General features: G+C 37.0%; 1 protein-coding gene and 1 long non-coding RNA gene across 5 annotated transcripts in view; one reads left to right on the top strand and one right to left on the bottom strand.

Annotated features, from left to right (window-relative positions):
- Positions 1 to 367: 367 nt before the first annotated feature.
- Positions 368 to 3,553, bottom strand: LOC147840199 (uncharacterized). Of its 2 annotated transcripts, XR_015512346.1 has the most exons (7): positions 3,349 to 3,553; positions 3,123 to 3,244; positions 2,178 to 2,261; positions 2,002 to 2,057; positions 1,827 to 1,902; positions 1,576 to 1,752; positions 368 to 1,265 (listed from the first exon to the last, which is right to left on the bottom strand). It is a non-coding gene; the product is annotated as an uncharacterized LOC147840199 (long non-coding RNA). The 2 variants fall into 2 exon arrangements; XR_015512345.1 differs by lacking the exons at positions 2,002 to 2,057; positions 2,178 to 2,261; positions 3,123 to 3,244; positions 3,349 to 3,553 and having other exon boundaries at positions 1,827 to 1,915.
- Positions 3,554 to 16,132: 12,579 nt separating this feature from the next.
- The window catches only part of LOC147840198 (uncharacterized), a 42,382-nt gene continuing 37,278 nt past the window's right edge, over positions 16,133 to 21,236 (top strand). Inside the window, exon 1 of one of the 3 annotated variants that reach the window (XM_087286803.1) lies at positions 16,133 to 16,238. Coding sequence is in view for 1 of the 3 variants with exons in the window: in XM_087286802.1 (XP_087142928.1) it covers positions 16,324 to 16,332 (9 nt within the window). In the remaining 2 variants the exon portion in view is untranslated. Of the gene's footprint in view, positions 16,377 to 21,236 lie in introns of all 3 variants that reach the window. The other 2 variants (XM_087286802.1, XM_087286801.1) reach the window with 2 other exon arrangements.

The raw sequence follows: 21,236 nt of genomic DNA, 5'->3' as shown, positions 1-21,236 counted from the left end.
AATAACCACCGGGTGTCGCTATTACATGCATTCAATTAAGCAGCAGTTCTTGTTATGATCTATCTATCTATCTATCTATCTATCTATCTATCTATCTATCTGCACTCTCAGAAAAAAAGGTACAAAATTGTACCTTTTAGGGTACAAATGGCCCGTCACTGGGGTGGTACCCTTAAGGGTACAAATTTGTACCTCTATTTAAAGGTACAAAATTGTACCTTCTACATTTGTACCCTTTAAGGGACAATTTTGTACCCCCACCGAAGGTACAAAAATGTACCTTTTTATATTATATAGCATTTTCAGGGTACTGACCCAGGCATTTTGATCCATTGGTGACTGCATGCACAAATAAATAAATAAAACATTTCGGTTCGCAGATGTCCATTTTTATTTATTAATGTAGAAATATTTCATTACAACTCACAACTGAATGTGTCAAGAAATAAAATTACACAGCAAGTATAAAGCAGACATGTAAAACAGTAAAAAGAACAATTTAGATAACAAATAAAAACTAAATAATCTACACTCAATACAAAGACCACAAGAATACTGTTTAAGATTTATAAACACATTACACAGGCTACATCAAGTACTGCACTTTATAAAGTCCAAAGTATTTGTCTTGAGTCAGAATACTCGGTCATAATAAATAATTTGTCATCAAAATTTTCTCTGTTTTTCAGAATGAAGGCAATGTTTCTCTATAAATTGCTTCAACAGTGCAGAAAACCAAATACATCAGTAGCCTCTTCCTCAACATCAGTAGATTACTCCTCATCATCCTCAAGTGGAGTTGTAATTTGTTGTAACACCATATGTGTTTATGCTTTTGATAAACATGACATGTAAAGCACTCATAACTGGAAAATGTTCTTTGATAGTCATTAGGACCACAAGTTATTTAAAAATTTGCTTTATGCATGAATGAGAGCAGTGTGCTGGATTAACTTGATGATTGTGATTATCCCACGAGCATGTAGAGAAACAAAAAACAAGGTTGATCACTCTGGTAACTGGAGTAGATTGAGGCTTGTCACCGTCCACCGTTCATTCAAAACATTCCACTGCAGAAACATCAAGGTGTTCTTCTAATAAGATGGATATGTCAAAAATGTATATTCGTCCACATCATTAGCCCGGCCAATCGCAATCCCTCTCAATCAACTCTCAAGACTGCCGTGACTCGTCTTGTTAACACAGTTGTCCAGTCGGTGGCCTCCTCCTGTACTTGAACTGTTGGATGTGGTGAAGATGATTCACTGTAAATGACAAAGCAATAATTACATTAATATCAGTCACTCTATCACTGATGAAGAGAAAATCAACATTAGAAAGTAAAATAATTAATATTCACTGATTTAAAAAAAAAAAAAGTATCACAGATTAAAAGACTAATATAAATTTCATTCATTCATTCAATTTCTTTTTGGCTTAGTCCCTTTATTAATCTGGGGTCGCCACAGTGGAATGAACCACCAACTTATCCAGCATGTTTTATGCAGCAGATGCCCTTCCAGCTGCAACCCAGTATTATGAAACATCCAGACACACTCAGACAAATAAGCTTACCAAATTCAGCTATAGCGCATGTCTTTGGACTTGTGGGGAAACCGGAGCACTTGGAGGAAACCCTCACGAACACTGGAAGAATATGCAAACTCCTCACACAAATGCCAACTGACCCAGCCGAGGCTCGAACCAGCGACCTTCTTGCTGTAAGGTGACAGCACTACCCACTGCGTCATCCTAATATAAAGAATATCAAGCATTATAAAATGCATTTATCACAGCATATACTAAACAGAAAACAACATACACACCTGAGCACAACGAAATGTTGAAGTGTCTCGCTTAACAAGGCTGGCAACATGAGAAGTGCTGCTGTAAAATCAATTCCTGGAACATAAGATGTGGCATACAAACAAATATGAAGGAATCCATCTAAAGCTAGAATTTAATAATATTAATGAAGTGGAGAAAGTTTAGAAAGAGTACCTTAAGAGTCAGATCCATAGCATTCTTCAGTTGATCTCTCATCTTTCGATGAATACCTAGAAAATAATTTTAAACACGTGGGTGTACATTTATTGTTGTTTGTAACTAAAAACCTACAAATTTAAAACAGTATGTAAGCCATTAAAACCATGGTATAGATAATGAGACATACTTACATCTTGTAACTGAGCCATGCTTTCATATGACATGCCTTCATTGGTCTGATGCTGTTAGGCTGCATTATGTTGTTCAATCTTGTCCTGAAATACAATTGGAAACTTCATAAACTTCTGGAAAGCAATAAGATAAAGCAATAACTATTTATTTATTTTGAGATATTAATAAAATAGGTAAAATAGCTCAAGGTAAGTTACCAGTTTCAGAACAAATAAGACAAATTATTACATTAAAGAACAAAGTATAACTTAAAACGTCGATTTATACAACGTGGTATGTTAAAAATAATTCTACATTAACATAAGTATAACGTTAAACGATAGTAACGCACCAACAATTCTGGACATGAGAGTTTGTGGACACTCCTCAACATTAATATAACTTAGACACTGAAACAAAGATATGTACAAGCATACACACGCCACGTTTGTAACTAGCCACGTTTACATAATCAGTTGCTTTGCCGGTGACAAAATTGTGATTTTTCTTCACAAAATGGCGGTGTATATAACCTTCTAAAATTACATTTCCTCGGTCAACCGTGGCTAGAAAATGGCCTCAAAATATAAAACATTATCGATAATTACAAATTCCAGTATTAATAACAAAACGTTTTATATCAAGGTATATGAAGACTTTAGTCGCGCCAGCTCCGGGCCACACCGCACATTACTCACGGCCCGATTCCGATGCACGGTTACGGCAGCGTCGGCTCGCTTCTGCCGCCGCATCTGGCCCGAGTAACGATACAGCAGACGGACTCGGGCAGGCGAGAATCTAGCCGCAACTGGACCGAGTGTATTTTGCTATCTGGGTTGCGATTATATTCCGCCGTGGCAACACTTATTAATAAAGCAGTTACGTAAGATATAAGGCGCGAATACGTAACGTAGGCGATAAAGGGAGCTTTTACACCGAGAAAACTAACAGCATATAATACTCACCTTCTATAACGTTATGTCCCTCGGTGACTTCGATATCATATTGTATTAACTTCTTTAATAAGCTGCAGACATCTTAGCAAACTCCATCCTGCAGGCCAACGTACACCAGCCAGTCTGGAGCACTTAAAGCGGGGGAAAGCCGAGACCCGAGAGTCAGACAAAATCAACAGAACACGGCTTCACATGTAAAAATGAGACTGAAAATATATCTTTAATACATTCTTACCTGATAAGTGTGGACTCCAAAATAGACTTTTCTTTGAAAAGCATGTGAAGTTCTGTGTAAACAGCCAGCATACTCTACCGACCGCCTCAGTAACAAACACTACTATAACTTCTCAACAAGCCAAATTCTTAAAGAGACAGCAACATCACCACCTGTATGAAGATGCTGTCACTCTGCATGGTTCTTATTCTACATCCCATATACTGTAGGGTCTTTAACAGTAAGCAAAGACCAGTATTTACGTTTTTAATGATTAAAATTACATTCAATTATTAATTAAATTATTAACGATTTTGAGAATTTTTTTAATTTAAATACATGAAAAAAATTTAATTATTAAAATATTTAATTCAATCAATTTATTTATTTATTATATTTATAAATTATGTATTTTAGTATTAATGTTTAGTATTAATGCATTTAAATTAGTGTTATATAGTGTCTTGATCTTATCATGAGCTGAGGGTGCAATTTTGTTCCTATAGGGAAACAAAATATATAATTGTACCTTTAAAGGTTCCAAATTGGTCCTTTACGGTACAATTTTGTATCCAAATGTGCTATAAAAGGTACAAAAATGTACCTTTCAAACCTAAATCTGGACATTTGTACCTTTATAGCCCATTTGAGTACAAAATTGTACCCTAAGGACCAATATGGGACCTTTAAAGGTACAATTATATATTTTGTACCCTCTAGGAACAAAATTGTACCTTCACTGTACCTTTTTTTCTGAGAGTGTGTCTATCTGTCTGTCTGTCTGTCTGTCTGTCTGTCTGTCTATCTATCTATCTATCTATCTATCTACACACAGTTGAAGTCTGAATTATTAGCCCCTCTTTGACTTATTTCTTCTTTTTTAAATATTTCCCAAATGATAATTAACAGAGCAAGGACATTTTTACCGTATGTCTGATAATATTTTTTCTTTTGGAGAAAGACTTTTGTTTTATTTCGGCTTGGATAAAAAGCGGTTTAAATTTTTTTATGAATCATTTTAAGGTCAAAATTATTAGCCCTTTAAGTCTTCAGAACAAACCATTGTTATAAAATAACTTGCCTAATTACCTCAACTTAACTAGTTAACTTGATTAACCTAGTTAAGCCTTTAAATGTCACTTTAAGCTGTATTGAAGTGTCTTAAAAATATCTAGTCAAATATTATTTACTGTCATCATGGCAAAGATAAAATAAATCAGTTATTAGAAATGAGTTACTAAAACTAATATGTTTAGAAATGTGTGGAAAAAAATCTTCTCTCCGTTAAACAGAAATTGGGGAAAAAATAAACGGGGGCTAATAATTTAGGGGGGCTAACAATTCTGACTTCAACTGTATTTATATATATGTATTTAAATATATGTATTTATATATATATATATATATATATATATATATATATATATATATATATATATATATATATATATATATATATATATATATATAAAATTTGGCCCGCGACAACGTTTGTCTTTTTGCATCTGGCCCTCGGCCCAAAAAGTTTGGACACCCCTGGTGTAAGAGGAAGACTTTGTGTAGAGCAGACAGTAACTACGGCATGGAAAAGAACATATAGTAGGCCCGCCATGAAATTCACTAAGTTAAGAGGGATGAAACATGATGGAATAATATTTAAGTAAATAGTTATATGAGCGGAAACTTGTGTTGACTGTGCCCCGGTGAAGTGACGACTGGCCGGTTAAAGTTGGACTATAAAAAGGAGTGGAAGCCCGAAAAACCTTTTCTGGGGGCAGATCCCGACATTTTAGTAGGTCCAAGTGTCGAAGATAGGATTAGGGAAAGATTGTAAAAAAGTAGGGGAAAGTTAGTTCGCTGATGAGATTGTGACTGTGTATGAAAATACATGGAATAAGTCAATTGCGTGAAGGCGAATGTAAATAGAGGAATGAGAACCGAGAAGTCTGGAGGCGTGCATTTTTATTTTGGTCGATCATTTTTGTAAGTAACAGCTTAAATGAGTTATCATATGCATATTTAGTGGGTCATAAATACACATTTTATATTGAATTAAATGTAATTTAAAACTGAGATTTCAGTATTTTTTAAAGCCTAAAAAGACTACTACTGTGGGTGAATTTGATCAAGAATGTGAGTAGTATGGAAAAAGACAAAAAACAGAATTATAATTACAGTGTCACAAAGTAGGAAATCAATTACTGAGGTTGAGAAAAATAAAAAATAAAATAAAAAAGGTCTGCCTGAGGTGGGGGTAAGAATCTTTCTATTTACAGAATAGAGTCTGTGAAATGGCAAACAGAGGCAGAATAGCATAAAAGAGAATATCAAACTATTAGATCAGATAATAATAATAATAAGACTAATAATAATAATATAATATAATAATAATACGAATATGATGATGATAAGACTAATAATAATAATAATAATAATAATAATGGGTACAATATAGGTTATTAAATAAATATATATTGTAAAGCAGTGTATTAAGATAAGTGAAATAAAGAAATGCCGAAAGTAAGAGTAAGATATACTCAATATCGTTATATTAGTTGAAATGGAATGTGAAGCCATATGAATGAATATAGTAATAAAGAAATAAATTTACCAAATAAATAAATATGATTAATATGATTAAACAATAGATAAGTTAGTACATTGATTAAAATATACACGTATAATAGAAAATGATATTGAAAAAATTACATTACAATGGAAAGACCAGCTAGTAAATACCTATTAGAATAGATGAAAAGAAATGGGGAAAGAATGAAGAAAATTACTTGGAACTAAAGAAAAATAAGCTATTAAACAGCAAAGAGTTAAATAGATAAATAACTTATTAGTGTATGTATAAATTATTGCAAGTAAACTTGGCTAAGTGAATGTGTAAAAATGGAGAGAGAATTTGACAAAGTGTTTGAGGAGGATGAGACTTTATTTTGAAACAAAATTAAAAGTGCAGTGAGATGATGTAATTAATCAATTAATGAGTGAGACAGAGATAAATAAAAAGCATGAACTAAAAAAAAAAAAAAGAAATTAGAGAAAGTCAATATAATGTAAAATGTGCAAATGGCTGGGAAGGTGATCCAAGAGTGAAATTGGCTAAAGTTCTGAGAAATAAAGTCCAGTCTCATAAACAACTTAAAGAACAAGGCAAAATAACTTCAAGGCTATTGGGGTGCCAGAAAAAATATATAAATAAATTAATAAATTAATTAAAATAATTTGAAATAAATAAAACTGAAGAAAGAATTACTAAAAACTTCTTACTGTGCCACAATCTTGCTTTAACAGATGAGGGGCACGCAAAAGAGAAAGAGCAGAAAAAGAGAAGTGAGCACTCAAGAAAGGCACTGAAGGCAGTGTGGGGGGTGTGTGTACCCTATGTTAAAAGCCACTCCTTCTGCTCCTATACAAGACTTTAGGGTGACAGACAGTCAGAAACAGTGGATGAATCAGAAACAGTGGATGAATCAGAAGTTGGGTTCAGCACAAGAATCAATGCAGAAAGTAAGGGAAGCATTAACACAAAAATTAGTAAGTGATAATACAAGATCTAATGTGAAGACATGGAGGCTCAGAGTAGAAGATATTGAGGGAGAAACAAAGGAAGACAAACAGGAAGAGAAATCACTGAATGACACTAGAATTTCCCTATATCCTCTAATAGTGAAAAATGGTAGAGACGAATACCAGCCATGGTGCTTAACTGATATGCATGCTATTATGGAAAGAATTACCACGTTACCAAAGGGGGAGACAATTGGCTAGCTAGAGTAATCTCGCTAACCCAAGGCCACAGATTAGGCTTTTTCAAGGTATACCGCGGTTTGGAAAAATCAAGGTTTTAAAAACCGCCAAAAAGTTTGGTAATACCGTTCCTCAGGTACAAGTAAGATTATTATTTTTTTTTATTTACATTTTTCATTTTTAGTACCTCCAGCCGAAAATATAAAATATATCCAAAGACACTGTTTTAAATTAAAAAGAAATCAGTGTTTTTGAAACAAATGAAGACAGCAGAAGTCAATGATGCATTTGAATTACTATTTAAATTATTATCATTTGAACCTGTTTACTTCTGCAAAATATCATAAATCTTTCGTTTTTTACCCAGACAAGGGGAATATATTTTGGGGCAGTGAGCACAATACTGTGAAACTGTGATATTTTTGTCCAAGGTTATCATACCGTCAGAATCTCATACTGGCCCATGCCTACCACAGATTGGCAGCAAATAATTTCTAATGGGGAACTGAGACAAATTGAACAGCAAGCTGACACTAAAAGATTTTCATGAAGCACTTCTTTTGGCAAACGTACCAACTGCTTGAGGGGCAGTGATTAGAAGAAAGTTTCCAGCTCCAGCTGAGGCAATACATAATATAAAATTTACCCCTAAGGCAAATGAAATACCTGCAGCTTGTGTGATGTAGTGCAAACAGGAGTGGGAAGCCCAAACTGGGACACATCCTCTTGCTAACCCCATACATAAAGGGGTGTTTAGCAGTCGTGGCTGAGAGTACGGAAAGCTGCGTCAAAGCAGCTTTAAAAGAAAAGCCCAGATATACCAGGAAGTGCTCCTGCCACCTGGGAGAGACATTTGACACATCGTATGAACAGGGCTAAAGACAAAGCTGACGAGAGTCTGAAATCAAGGAAGAAGAAGAAAAAAGAAAAAACTATTATTAAAATTACAAGTGAACAAAGCTAGACATGATGTCAATGGTCAGAACTAAAAAGGTAAACAATTGGTGCTGTCACCTAGGCCTGAACAACCCTACATGGCACCCGTGTACAACCCAATACCTTAATGCCAACATTAATTTAGAGGACAGAGTAGGGGAGACATGAGGGTTCAATGGGGTCCCAGGGCTGACAGGGAACGAGAGCGTTGAGAGGGTTACTTCCTGTGTGGGTTACCCAACCATCAAGCATGTGACTGTCAAAGATGCTACACGTGCAATCAAGGGGAACACAATTCAACTAACTGTCCCCAGAGCCAGAACCAACAAGCCCACAGAGGGGGTATGCAAGGAGGCCGAGGCTTCATGGCATCACACACAGGGCTAGCTCTAAACCCTGGCAGACAGAACCCAGGGCAGGGTGGAACACTATATCCACTCTGAGGAGCAAAAGGACAGTACTGAGGAAGCCTACAGAGAGAAGGAAGCAGGGCTAGGGAGGAGCCACTGCTCTCAATGGATGTTAACAAACACTGTCTGAACTTTTTGGTTGACACTCAGGCCACATGCTCAATGTTGGTCACCAAAGTCGACCAGGACTTAATTTCACAAAAAAAAAAAAAAAAAAAAAAAAAAAAAAAAAAAAAAAATTCCTGTGGAGGTGATGGCTTTCTCTGAGAAATGTGAATGTGAAAGACTGCCTTAAACTGAGCCTATATCAGTGTCTGTGGCTAGACAACAACTGAAACACAGATTTCTGTTATCAGACAGAGCCCTATGGACTTATTGGGCAGAGACTTGTGGATAAAAGTGAGTGCATCAATTCTGTGCTGTGCTAATGGTGTCATTGTAAGATTTTCCACAGGCCTCACCAAGAACTGTTCATTAAACACACCTGGCATGGAAGGACAGTGGCTACTGTCATCTGCATAAGAACCTGAGGAAGCTGACAAATACTGGAGCAAACTGTAACCAGATACCCCACAAGGAGAGGTGCCAGCTCTCGCTCTATGCCTCATGGAAATCTTGGGTAACCCTTATTGCACCATACATGCCTTTCAGCGACCCAACACACATGACTTTATTCTATAACAGAAACCAAACCAAATGGGATCAAGAAATTTTTTTAAGTAAATTGGAAGACTATGATTGGCAAATTGGGTGAAAGGGAATTTGGGTGAAAAAAAAGGAGTGGAAGGGCAGTTGACTTGCCTAAAGAACCAAGAAACTAGTATATGATGGGTCCAGAAGCAGAACCACATGTCCCATTGACTACATCCAGAGCACCAAGTTAAGGATTTAGGGCCAATGATAAAATGATTATCTAAATTGACAGATTAGGTTGCCACCAAAATACCAAATGTATTTTATTCACCACGAGATATCGAATTGATACATTGACAGTAGATAGCTTGACAGTGAAACATGTTTTAGTCACGAGGTGGCATGGAAGGGACAGAACAGATTATGAGCTGACAGTACCAATGTTAGACCTTTTACCAAGCCAGTTATGGTCCACAGGACCAACAGATGTGTATTTTTGTTCCTTGGCGTCAGACAATTGAATTGACTGAAAATAGGCTGATTTGACAGCCACACTATTCTTACAAGCCACAAGGTGAGACAGTCATTGCAGACACAATAGAAGAATTGATAACAGTAGGTGTGTTAGAGCCATCAAACTCACGACAGAATTTTACTCCAAATTTATCTGTAGAAAAACTAATACAGGAAACTACTGGATGGCTCATGGAAAAAAAAGGTTAACACTATAGTGCAGACAGCCACATTGCCAATGCCAAAATCCATACACTGCACTATAAGCATTGAGTACAGAACATGAGTGGTTCACCTGTATAGATTTAGCTAATTCATTTTTCTGTTTACCACTGGCACCAAAATTGAGGGACATATTTTCATTTACCTTTAGGGGGCAGCAATACAGGTACACAAGGGTACCTCTAAGTTTCATATTATCTCCAGGGTTGTTCAATCACACCCTGAGAGCTCTACTGAGCGATTGACCTTTGCCAGAGAGAGTGGTGTTGATCCAATATTTGGATGACAATTTACTAGCTGCAAAAACAGATGACACCAGTTTGAATGTGACTAAGCAGGAGTAATTATAAATATTTCAAAGTAAGTAAATCAAAATTACAAGTGTGTAGGCCACAGGTTACATTGATGGGACGAGTAGTGTCTGGACTGGGCATGGGAATATCGCCCAACCACTGATCAGTTATTTTGAAGAACAAAAAACGATGACTAAAAAAAATATGCTGTCATTTTTGGGCCTGGCTGGGTTCAGTAGACACCTCATACCACAATTCATTGATAGAACAACACCATTAAGACAACTAGTGTAGGAAAAGGGAGCTGGACAGTTGAATGCTACACTAGATTGGACAACAGAAACAGAGAAGCAGTTCAGCAGCCAGTGCAGTTGATTTGGCTAATCTTGATTATAGGCTTCTTTTCTATTTAGATGTGTCAGAAACAGAAAAGACAGTGGAAAAGTATTGTTTCGGTAAAAAAAGGAAAAAAGATGGTTTTGATGCATCTTAGCTTTTTAATGGACAAGGCAGAACAATGCCAGCTTCCATCTACAAAATTTGCAGCAAAGTTAGAAAAGATAATTCAGAAAACAACACATCTGATCATGGGACATGAAGTCAAAATGTTGACATCACACTTAGTGATGGTATACGTAAATTCTATTGCAGTAACAATGTCATCACTAAGACAGAATAGATTGTTGAAAGTGTTGAGTGCCCCAACAAACCTGATTTTCACAAATGAAGGCATCAACATGGTTGAATATATGGTCAAGGGAGAGCCACACAATTGCTAAGAGTTAATCTTGGGGGATAGTAAGCTGAGACCAGATTTAAGAGCAGTGGCACTGACAGGTGAGGTAGAAACTTGCAAACGAATGGGTATTGTTATAGGGATTCTGAAGTAGAATTAAAAGCAGGCTATGCAGACAAAAATCGGCACAGACCAAATTAAATTAGGTAAAGGCCTTAACAATTGAATGTATGGGTATTAAATCATCACTGAATAGAACAATGGGTTTACACCTTTTGAATTGTTGACAGGTCATCAGTATCCAGGACCATGAGCAGCCTTGACGTGCACTGACAGTCCACCGCTGATGAACAAGCCATATTATGACAAATTAACAGCTTTAATCTCAGATTTTTTTAAACGGATTTCTGTTAAAAGCCTGGAGGGGGCTAAAGAAAAAGTGGTCCCTACATCTGAATAGGTGTTGCTGAAGGTATTCAAGTGAAAGTGGGAGGAGCTAAGGTGGTCTGGTCTATAAAGAGTGACTGAGAGAACATCACACAGAATGAGATTACAGGCTAAAGGTGATACATGATAGTAATGGAGTGTTTATGTTTTAAACAGATTCACCAAACTGGCAGCTGAGGAGTACAGGTGGCGGCCATGAAGAAAATCAAGGCCGAGAGGGGGAGTACGTAGCAAAGAACAACATGAACAAATGATTGACCCTGCTGCCCTCATGCCAAGAGGGGACGTCTGACTAAATAGGGAGTGCAAGCATGTATTGGGGTAGGAGCTGAACACGCAGTAACCTCAATACATGGGAGCAACCTGATAGTAGTGCAGGCCTACGGATGACAACGAGGAAGTGTGCTATCACAAAAGAGGGACAAAGAACAGTGTTCTGTTTGATCACAAAAGAGAAAGTCACTGATTTACCAACAAATGACAATTTGACCAGAACGTTTGAGGTTTTGATTTACATCTTAATCAATGTTCTGATTCTACCCATAATGTTACAATTTTGATTTCCTCATTTTAATCATTGTAAAAGTTTGAACCTTAGATCTCAATGATATTATGGTACTTTTGAATTTTTCATTGGAGCATATTTTTTACGGGTTTGGATTTCCTTTTTGATCGTAATCAAATTTCTAAAGCTTGAAATTCTTAATTTGAATTATATTGATAACTAATAATAACTGAATAAAATAAATAAATAATTATACATCTTATAATAAAGTGCATAAGGTAGGAAAATGAAATTGTGAAATAAGTGGAAGTTAATGGGAGTGTTTGGCAAAATAAGCCTGAATATAGTGGGCATAATGTTTATGATAAGAAAGGATCAGAATGAAGCCACGAGTAGAGAGACTCCACCACTCAAGGGGAGAACTAGGGGTGAACAGATTGTTGAGTGAATCCAACAGATAGGGAATTGAGTTAAAAGGGTTTATGGGCATTTTCTAATATAATGAACGAGCACTATGTAAACAACAAGGTGTAAGCAACCATTTTGGAAAAATGGGTAAAGGATTTTTTTTGGCAAATGTTTGTAATAATGTTAATTGATTTTTATTTTTTTTCTTTACGTTTAGTTTTTGGTTATCTGTGGTTGTGAGCTCCTTTGGAGGAGCTCAAAAGAGGGATTTTGTTAGAAATTTATTACGTATTAATTGTAGCTCATTTATTTATACTTATTAATTGTAGCTCTTTTATTTCTTTCTATGAATGTAGCTGTGTTATGCCCATGTATGTTATATAGCTGTGTCATGTTCATGTATGTACGTCAAGAGGGGCCAGGGTCTGTGGTGCCAAGGCCAGATAATACAGAACGTAAAAGGACCACACCCAGCCAATTCCTAGAACACCAGTTGTTTACACATGTGTATAAAAGTGGTTGGAAGAAAGGAGTTGTTGTTGAAGATGGCCTGAACATACGTGAGGGACACCTCCAACCCGGAGCTCTGTATCTATTGAATTATTCAATTGTATTCATTAAATGGCCAATACTTCTGCATTGAAGAAAACCTCTCCTGACTCTCATTGAACACGCAGGGAAATGGCTAATGCCATCAAAAAATCCCAACATGACCCAGAGAGGAAATAAAACCGTCGGTGGTCTAATTTGTCTAACCTCAATGTCCTTCATCAGATAGCCTCGAGTCCAACCCAAGCAGTAGGTAACAGTGGCGCTTTTATGGCTTTCTGACTGGTTACCTAACCTCCATCTCTGGGCACCGCTGTGGAGTCTTCCAGAATCTGACAATCCAGGAGGTTGAAGAGGCCTCCAGAAGCCCCGACGAGTCTGCTTATGTCATTAACGTGAGTATGGCGCAAGTAAGGTGGGGGTCACCAGTAGCATGCTCTCACTCACTGCTTCTCTCTGCTTGTTCTCTGATGCCAGATCACCACGCATAAGACAAACAGAGCCTTTGGGGCGGCGCAGTTGTCTCTAAACAGGGAGGAATACAGCTGGTTCCGCAGGTTCTTGGCGCTGCGGGCTGGTCTCCCCGGAGGGAGCCAGGCTACCTATTTCTTTTTTACCTATTTCCGTACTGACGTACGGACTGCGATCGCGACCCATGTGAGTATGCATGTGACGCCCACCGGCAGCTTCGATCCTAAACAAGCTTCTGCCTGTCTGTCTCTCTCCGACGCAGGCAAAGAATGCACACTCTTCAGAGGATCGCCGCAAGGTGGCGCAATTCATGTGCCATGACACTTCAACCTCAGATAAGTTCTACGCACTTCACCTCGGACCTCTCCAAGCACGCGAACGCCGCAGACTATTTGAAAGGGCCCTGGTGGAGGAGGAGGAGGATGGGGAGGCAGCGGGCACTGAAAGCCCCCCGCGGAAAGGGCGCAAGAGGACAGAGACTCCCGTGTCTCCCCTGGTAAATCAGTTTCTCTTTGGCGTGGACAGCAAAACGTGTGGCATTGGCTAACTGCCCTTTATGTGTCTCTTTTCCAGGAGGGAACCAGCAGGAGGACGCTGCCATGGCGCCCTGCCAAGGGGAAAAGCCAGGGCGCTCGCCCACTCGAACAGAAGACTCTGAATCGTCCTGAATAAATATTGTACAACTTAACGGTCATATGGTGTTCAGTGTCTTCATTATTCCTTTTATTTATTATTTGTGTGGTAAAAGTAGATTCAGTAGGGACAAATAAGCCCTGTCTTCTAAGTTCAATGCTGGAACTTTCTAGCTCCTGTTTATCTAACCAACCTTCTGTCTCGCTACGAACCAACTCGTTCCTTAAGATCTCAAAATTCAGGGCTTCTGGTAGTACCTAGAATAGCAAAATCAAGTAAAGGAGGTCGAGCCTTCTCTTTCATGGCTCCTACACTCTGGAATAGCCTTCCTGGTAATGTCCGAGGCTCAGACACACTCTCCCAGTTCAAAACTAGATTAAAGACCTATCTGTTTAGTAAAGCATACACTCAATGCATCACCTAGCGGGTTCCACACAGGCTTCTGCATCTTGCTTATATACACTATGAACAGCAGCTACGCTAATTATTCTCTTTATTCTCTATTTTCACCTGGGGATACTCATCCCGAGGTCCTCAGATTAGGCGGAGTCACTGATTGGATCCAAGACCAGCGACGTGATGATCCCAAGGATTCCATATCCGGGACCAGGCCATATCCTGAGCTGCTGCTGCGCTGATGGTCGTGGGGAGTGGAGAACATGTGTCTGATTCCAGCGACGCTCCAGGGACAGACGAGTCTTCATTGAGGCCATCTTCCAGCATAAACCTTGGCGAATGAAGTTCTGCACAAGACTTTTGGCCAGCGGAGAAATTAAAATGGTCGTGCCCAACTGAGTCTGGTTCTCTCAAGGTTTTTTTTCTTCACTCCCATCAGGTGAAGTTTTTTTTCCCTCTCCGCTGTCGCCACTGCCTCGCATGGTTCAGGATTGGTAGAGCTACGCATCGATGAATTTGCTCTTCAGTGTTTGAACTCTCAGTAATGATTAAATCACACTGAACTGAGCTGAACTGAACTGAACTTAAACACTAAAACCTGAACCACACTGTTCCAGTTACTGAACCACACTGTTCCAGTTACTATGACCATTTATGTGAAGCTGCTTTGACACAATCTACATTGTAAAAGCGCTATACAAATAAAGCTGAATTGAATTGAATTGGATGCCTGCTGCGTCCAGGTTCTGCCTTGGCTACGTTCCGATTGGGACAAATTATCCCTGCCTTGTGTGTTAAAAGTGTCACGCGGGATGCCCTCGTCCAGGTTCAGCCTTGGCTATGGGCCGGTTGGGACAAATTATCCCTGCCTTGTGCGTTTAAAGTGTCTCGCGGGACGCCCCCGTCCAGGTTCAGCCTTGGTTGATAGCTCATAGGGAGAAATCCTCCCTTTTGCAGCACAAGGAGGTGCTGGGCTGGACGAATCTGTCCAGGTCTGCAACTGCTTTGAATGCCCAGATGGCCTAGAGTCCAATTCTGCATATTAGCAAGCTTCTCCCGGGACAGCTCGGTCTTTTGAGATGCATGAAGACGTCAGGACAGGGCAGCTGGGGAGTGGAGGTTAACTTTATGGAGGAATGGGTAAAAATTCCCAAAGACAGGTGTGCCAACCTTGTGGCATCAAATTCAAAAAGACTTGATGCTGTAATCGCTGCCAAAGGAGCATCAACAAATTATTGAGCAAAGGCTGTGAATACTTATGTACATGTGATTTTTCTTTTCTTTTTCTTTTTTTTTTTGCAACAATTTAAAAAAATATTTTTTAACATTGTCATTATGGGGTAACAATTTTTTAAATTATATGAATAAATAGTCTCACAAAAACAATTAGACAGTATGAGAAATTTTCTAAACGGTAAAAAATATCTTTTTTTTTAACCTTTTTTTATTCTCCTGCTGATTTTCATTACTTATACTTGGTTGTCATAAATTTTTACACAATTATGATCATTTTCTCTACATTGTCAAATTGTAAATTGGTATTCTTAAGGAATATGTTAAAAATAATTTAATAGTTTGATTAAAATTCAGAAATTATAATTTTACATTCTAAATGTTTAAGTGATATGTAAACAAAATGCAATATATATACTTATAGCTACACCCTGATTTAAATTAATGCATTTTTAAGTGATTTCATTGTAATTTACCTGTATAACTTTCAGAATGTAAAAATATTAATGTCATAATCTGCATTTGTATTTGGGTTCCCCTAGAGGGCATTCAGCAATGCACACCCCTTTTTAAACTACTGAATTCCTATCAAAACATGTGACTCATGGAAGGGCTGTCTGTTCTGACTTCATAACCAGTGGTTTCATTATAATGTGAATATAAGCAAGCCTTCATCCCACAAAGACTTCATCCTCCTGACTGACGGATCTAAAGAAAAATTCTGCAAAATAAAGCATATGACTTTAAGGTATGTTTTGTAAATGTTTGTATTAAATGCATAGCCTATGACAATAATCAAACTTAATATGCAAAAGTGGTTTACTTTTTACTAAAGTCTTAAACTCACTGTAAATGATTTCTGTGTTCACAATATTATACTGCATTTCTCAACAGTTTCTTACTGTGTAATGCTATATACATTGTGTTACTGTATATTGTTGTTTTCACAGGATAAAAAATGTATTCTCAACATTTTATAGTGTACATGGTTTACAGTATGTCACTGCAGATTTTACAATGAATTCTGAGAAAATAATCAGAGACTGTGTACTGTTTTAACATTTTACATTTGTATATTCAATTTACAGAATATTTCTGTTAAAAAATATATTACACATGTATTTTTCATCGAACACATTTAACCCCTTAAATCCCAGAGCAAAATCCTCACTAGTGCCCTCACTACAGAGGGTTGAACACTCAGACAGTGATGAAGTTAATGAGATAATTAAGTGTCTAATTAAAGGAGGATTAATAATTATTGATGATCAACTGTTAACAGCAGAATCACTGAAGGAAAGAAAAACACATATTACAGCCAAAACCAAAGATGAAATCTACTAAAAATAAAACTAAATGAAATAATAATTAATAAAACAAATTACACAGTAAAAGATTTATTTCTCAAGATCTCAGCAGAGATCCTTAAACAACTTCACATCAGGAGCTTCACTTATTACTGACATTTGACCTTATTTCTGTCATGTGAACAAAAGCTCTTAATGAAATTTCTGTTTTTCATTTGAAGTCACCATGATGGGGGTCAGCATCTGTTTTAGTTGGGCTCTTCAACTACAAGTTTGTAAATTGGTAGCTGTAATTAATTGTGATACTTAGGGCTGCACGATTAATCTCAAAAAGATCATGATCTTGATTCAGCTTTTCTAAAATTCAGCTAATTATATTTTCAAGATCAGGAGAGAAGCTTTAAGGCGGTTGCAAATATCTTCATAGGAACATGAAGACCTTCAAATGGCGTTAAAAGTATCACACATTGTATTTATAAATATATTTGTAAATAATGTTCAGTTTGTTGCACAGATCGATCGCTTGAGAGCGGAGTTGAAAGAATGATTTGCATGCGTGTGTGTTTTATGGTTTTATCACAGTGACCAGCAAGCAATAGCATTTATTTCACCGGCTAGGTGAAGTATAGACCAGATCTAGTCCAGCTACGTGTAACCCAACTTTAGCCCGGATAACCTTAAATTTGGTTGTATGTTGTTTTTTGCTAAATAAAGTTTATGATATGTATGATACTCCATCATGTAAGCAAAGTCAATAACGTTTATGAGGTTCCTGCAAGTAATAAACATAGTTTCAGTTTGTCGGTGAAGTATAGACCTAATCTAGCCCGGCTGTGTATAACCCATCTCTAACCCTAAAAAACTTAAATTTGCTTACCTGTCTTTTTTTGGCAAAATACTTTCGAGATATGTGTGATATTCCTTTAAGTGAATAAAGTCAATTGCATTTACAAGGTGTTTGGGCTTTTAAAAGAAAAATATGTTATTTTCATTGTTAAAGCGTAGCCTTGAATTAGCTTGTCATCCGGCTGGCTATGGGATATATGAACGCATTACTACCGCATTTGTCTAAGGCCGCAGTCCAGCTTCCGGTCCAGGTGATTTTAAACGGAGGTAAACAGTATTATGGCAGAGTCGTCAATATTTACTCGCTTTTTGCGAGTAAATTATGGTCAATGATGTGCAAATGACTGTCCGGATGTTCACTACAACGTCGCAGAGCAAATTTGAGAAAGGTTTCAAGTTTTATGCATCTTCTTCCTGTGCAATTATTAAGGTAAGTTCAGCTAGCCTGTAGGCTAACATTACTATTCTTACGATCTGTTCATCTGCAACTTTATCACGTTAGTAAAATTTATGTGTACATAATTCTGTCTCAAAGTGTCAGGTATAAACAGGGCAGGAATCTCTGTGAGAGCTCATTACTACCGATTGATCTATGAAGAAATCAGTCTCCTTACCAGCTGTAAAGAAGGGGCTGACACAGAGGGATCCATTTGCAGTAAATTTATTAAACACAGTTTAATAAACACAAGTACACAGATGTATTGCGTGTGCGAACTCACATCAAACACAATAGTGTTACGTTGAAGAATCAATGGCAGGTTGATCACAGTATGAATCTTCAGGCATGGGTCAGAGACAGGCGGCGAATATCAAGGTTGGTGTCCAGGCTAGAGTTCAAAGCAGGCAGCTTGGATCAGAGTTGGTAGTCAGGCTAAGGTACAAGTCAGGCAGCTGGCAGGATGAGGTTAGAGAATAAGGCAGTGTAGAGAACCGCTTCGTAATCTTAGCCAGGGCAGAACAAGACTTCACAAAGACTGAGTGTGTGTGTGTGTGTGTGCGCTGCTTATAAGCTCGAGCGTGGGTGATTAGCTGGATGCGCTTCAGATGTGTAGGCTATCAGTGTAGGTGGATGACGTAATTGTTAAAAGTCAGGGGATGATGACCTCTGCTGGCCAGTGAGGGGAATGACTGGGACCGAGTCGATGACTGAGAGTAGGACAGCATACATGTGAAGTTCTGTCCCATTCATATTTTTACTGTTCTAAAGTGACCACCACTGTTCAGTTCGGATAATCACAGAAACGCAGATGCTATCTTAACTTGTAAGCATAATTATTGAGCAAGATATGTTAGGAATAAAATAATACAATGTTGTTCCATTCACAACAGACAAATAGCACTGTGCCATTGCTGAGATTTATTGCTGAAACAGTGGAGATGACAGATGCAGTGTAACAGTGTAGATAGCATGCTTTCTATTTAGTCTATAACATTGCAATTAAATGGGAGGGTGACCAAAAACAATAAGGTGTCATTAGTTAATTTCACATCAACAATTTGTCTATTGCAATATTTATTAGTTTTTTTTACGTTAATGAACGAATGCTTATTCATTGTGCTTGTTAACTCACAATGTAATTGCTAATGTTAAGAAGCATGACTTTGGATTTTTATTCATTAGAAAATTAGTTGAACAATGCTAACTATTAAATGTTAAATTGTTCTTTTAATAGTGAGCAAATACATTAACTAATGAAACCTTATTTTAAAGTGTGACTAAAGGGAGATACTTTTAAATGATTTAAAATGATCATTTACTGTGTAGTTTAATCTGATGATATTGCTGCAGATGCCTTTCAAAAGAAGATATTTTGAAGAAAGCTGAAAACCTGTAACCATCGACTTCCATAGTAGGATAAAGAACTACCATGAATATCAGTTGTTGCAAGTTTTCAGCTTTACTTAAAGTATCTTTGTTTGTGTTAAACATCAGAAAGAAACAAATGTTTGGAACAAGTGAAGGATGAGGAAATAGAATTTTCAGTTTTGAGTGAACTGCCTTTAATGACTCTCTTAAAAAAACTATTAATATTCTTGTTTCTGTTTTCTAGGTAACATTATGAGATTCAGAGCTAGAAAATTTTGTGTGTTACTCCATCCTGGAGCGGACATCTGTCAGAAAATCCATGGCATCGTCTGCTAGTTAATAGCTCCTGCTCTTGTGTGGCTGTGAGTGGGATACGCAAACATTTGGTTACTTTGCTTTTCCAGACAGCCCAGTACTCTAAAATGCGTAATGTGTGTTGTCACATGAACAATTGTTTGGAATGGATCAATTATGTGTTAAGTTCCATGAAACAGATGGGTGATTTATTTAATACGTATCAGTCCAAATACCTCTCTATGCACAAGTTACAGAAGAAGCACCTGATTCAAGAAAACAACTGATTCAATGTTATTGTTTCTGTTCATCTAAATAAAATATTTTTCAAAATGTTACATGTTTTGATAATTTTTATATCAATTATATACAGTGAATTATATTTTAATGTCTTTATTCTGAATAAAAAATTGCAATTAGAAAGTAGCTTAAGAAATGTTTATGTATATTAATGTTCAGTTTTTTTTTTGTTTTTTTTTTTTACTTTAAAGGCAATGAAAATAAACTATTATTTGCCATAAAAGCTCCTTTCTTTAAACGTTTGCATCTGGTTGGCACTTAAGCCTTGATCAGGTTGCTAGACTGAAAATGTCAGCTACACTGCAAATTTTAGATAGTTGATTTAACTGCCTTGGAGTTAAAATTAACACTCCCTCAGAGTTTATATGGGAACCACTATAAGTGTTAAAAATAACACTTTTAAAAGTGTTAACATTATCAACACCAAGAAAGTGTTAATTAGCAAACTCTTATTGTGTAAAATATCTGTTAAATTTCCGAAAAAAAAATACCAGCAGCTGTGGTTGCCAGAATCTTTCTCTGAAAAACATGGAAGTTTTATATAACCATACAAATTTACAAAATATAACCATATTTCATAAACTGATACAAAGTTCAATTTACAAAATCCAAGCTTAGTACAAAAATAAAGTCTTTAGTTGCAATAATGTGTTCATGTGTGATTGCAATCCGCAAACAGATTTGTTTTTTTTTTTTTTTTTTTTTTTTTTTTTTTTTTACTGCATTAGTAACTACACAGTTACACTACTAACCTCCACAATGGTGACACAAAAAACATTTTGCTGTTTTTTTTTTTTTTTTTTTTTTTTTTTTTTGATTTTACGGAAAAATACCAGCAGCTGTGGTGAGTAGGGGGAGGCTGCAGACTTGGATCCAGACAGATCTACGGCCCAAGCAGTTTTACGGCCCAGGCAGTTTTACGCCCCTGTTGTTCCTGTTGTGTCCAGTAGAGGAAGGCAGTACAGTATTATTTTAGGCCTCCAGAACTTTATCACAGCCAACCAAACGCGACACCATGAAGAGGTATCTATGTTAAATACGTGTTTAAAACAGAAGCAACCATGAAACTTAAACCTTTTTTTTTATTAGATTAAGGTTGATATAAGTGTATGTCAACACAAACAAATTGGTGTAATATAACAGCAATGTTTTACTTTGACTCAATTTTAGCTAACTATGTGCAGGCCAGCTACATGTTCTACATCAACAAA

The sequence above is a fragment of the Danio rerio genome, chromosome 16, assembly GCF_052040795.2.
Source record: "Danio rerio strain M-AB ecotype USA chromosome 16, GRCz13ab, whole genome shotgun sequence".
NCBI lineage: Eukaryota > Metazoa > Chordata > Actinopteri > Cypriniformes > Danionidae > Danio > Danio rerio.
Note: the sequence above shows the minus strand (reverse complement) of the source record. Positions and strands in the feature narration are given on the sequence as shown.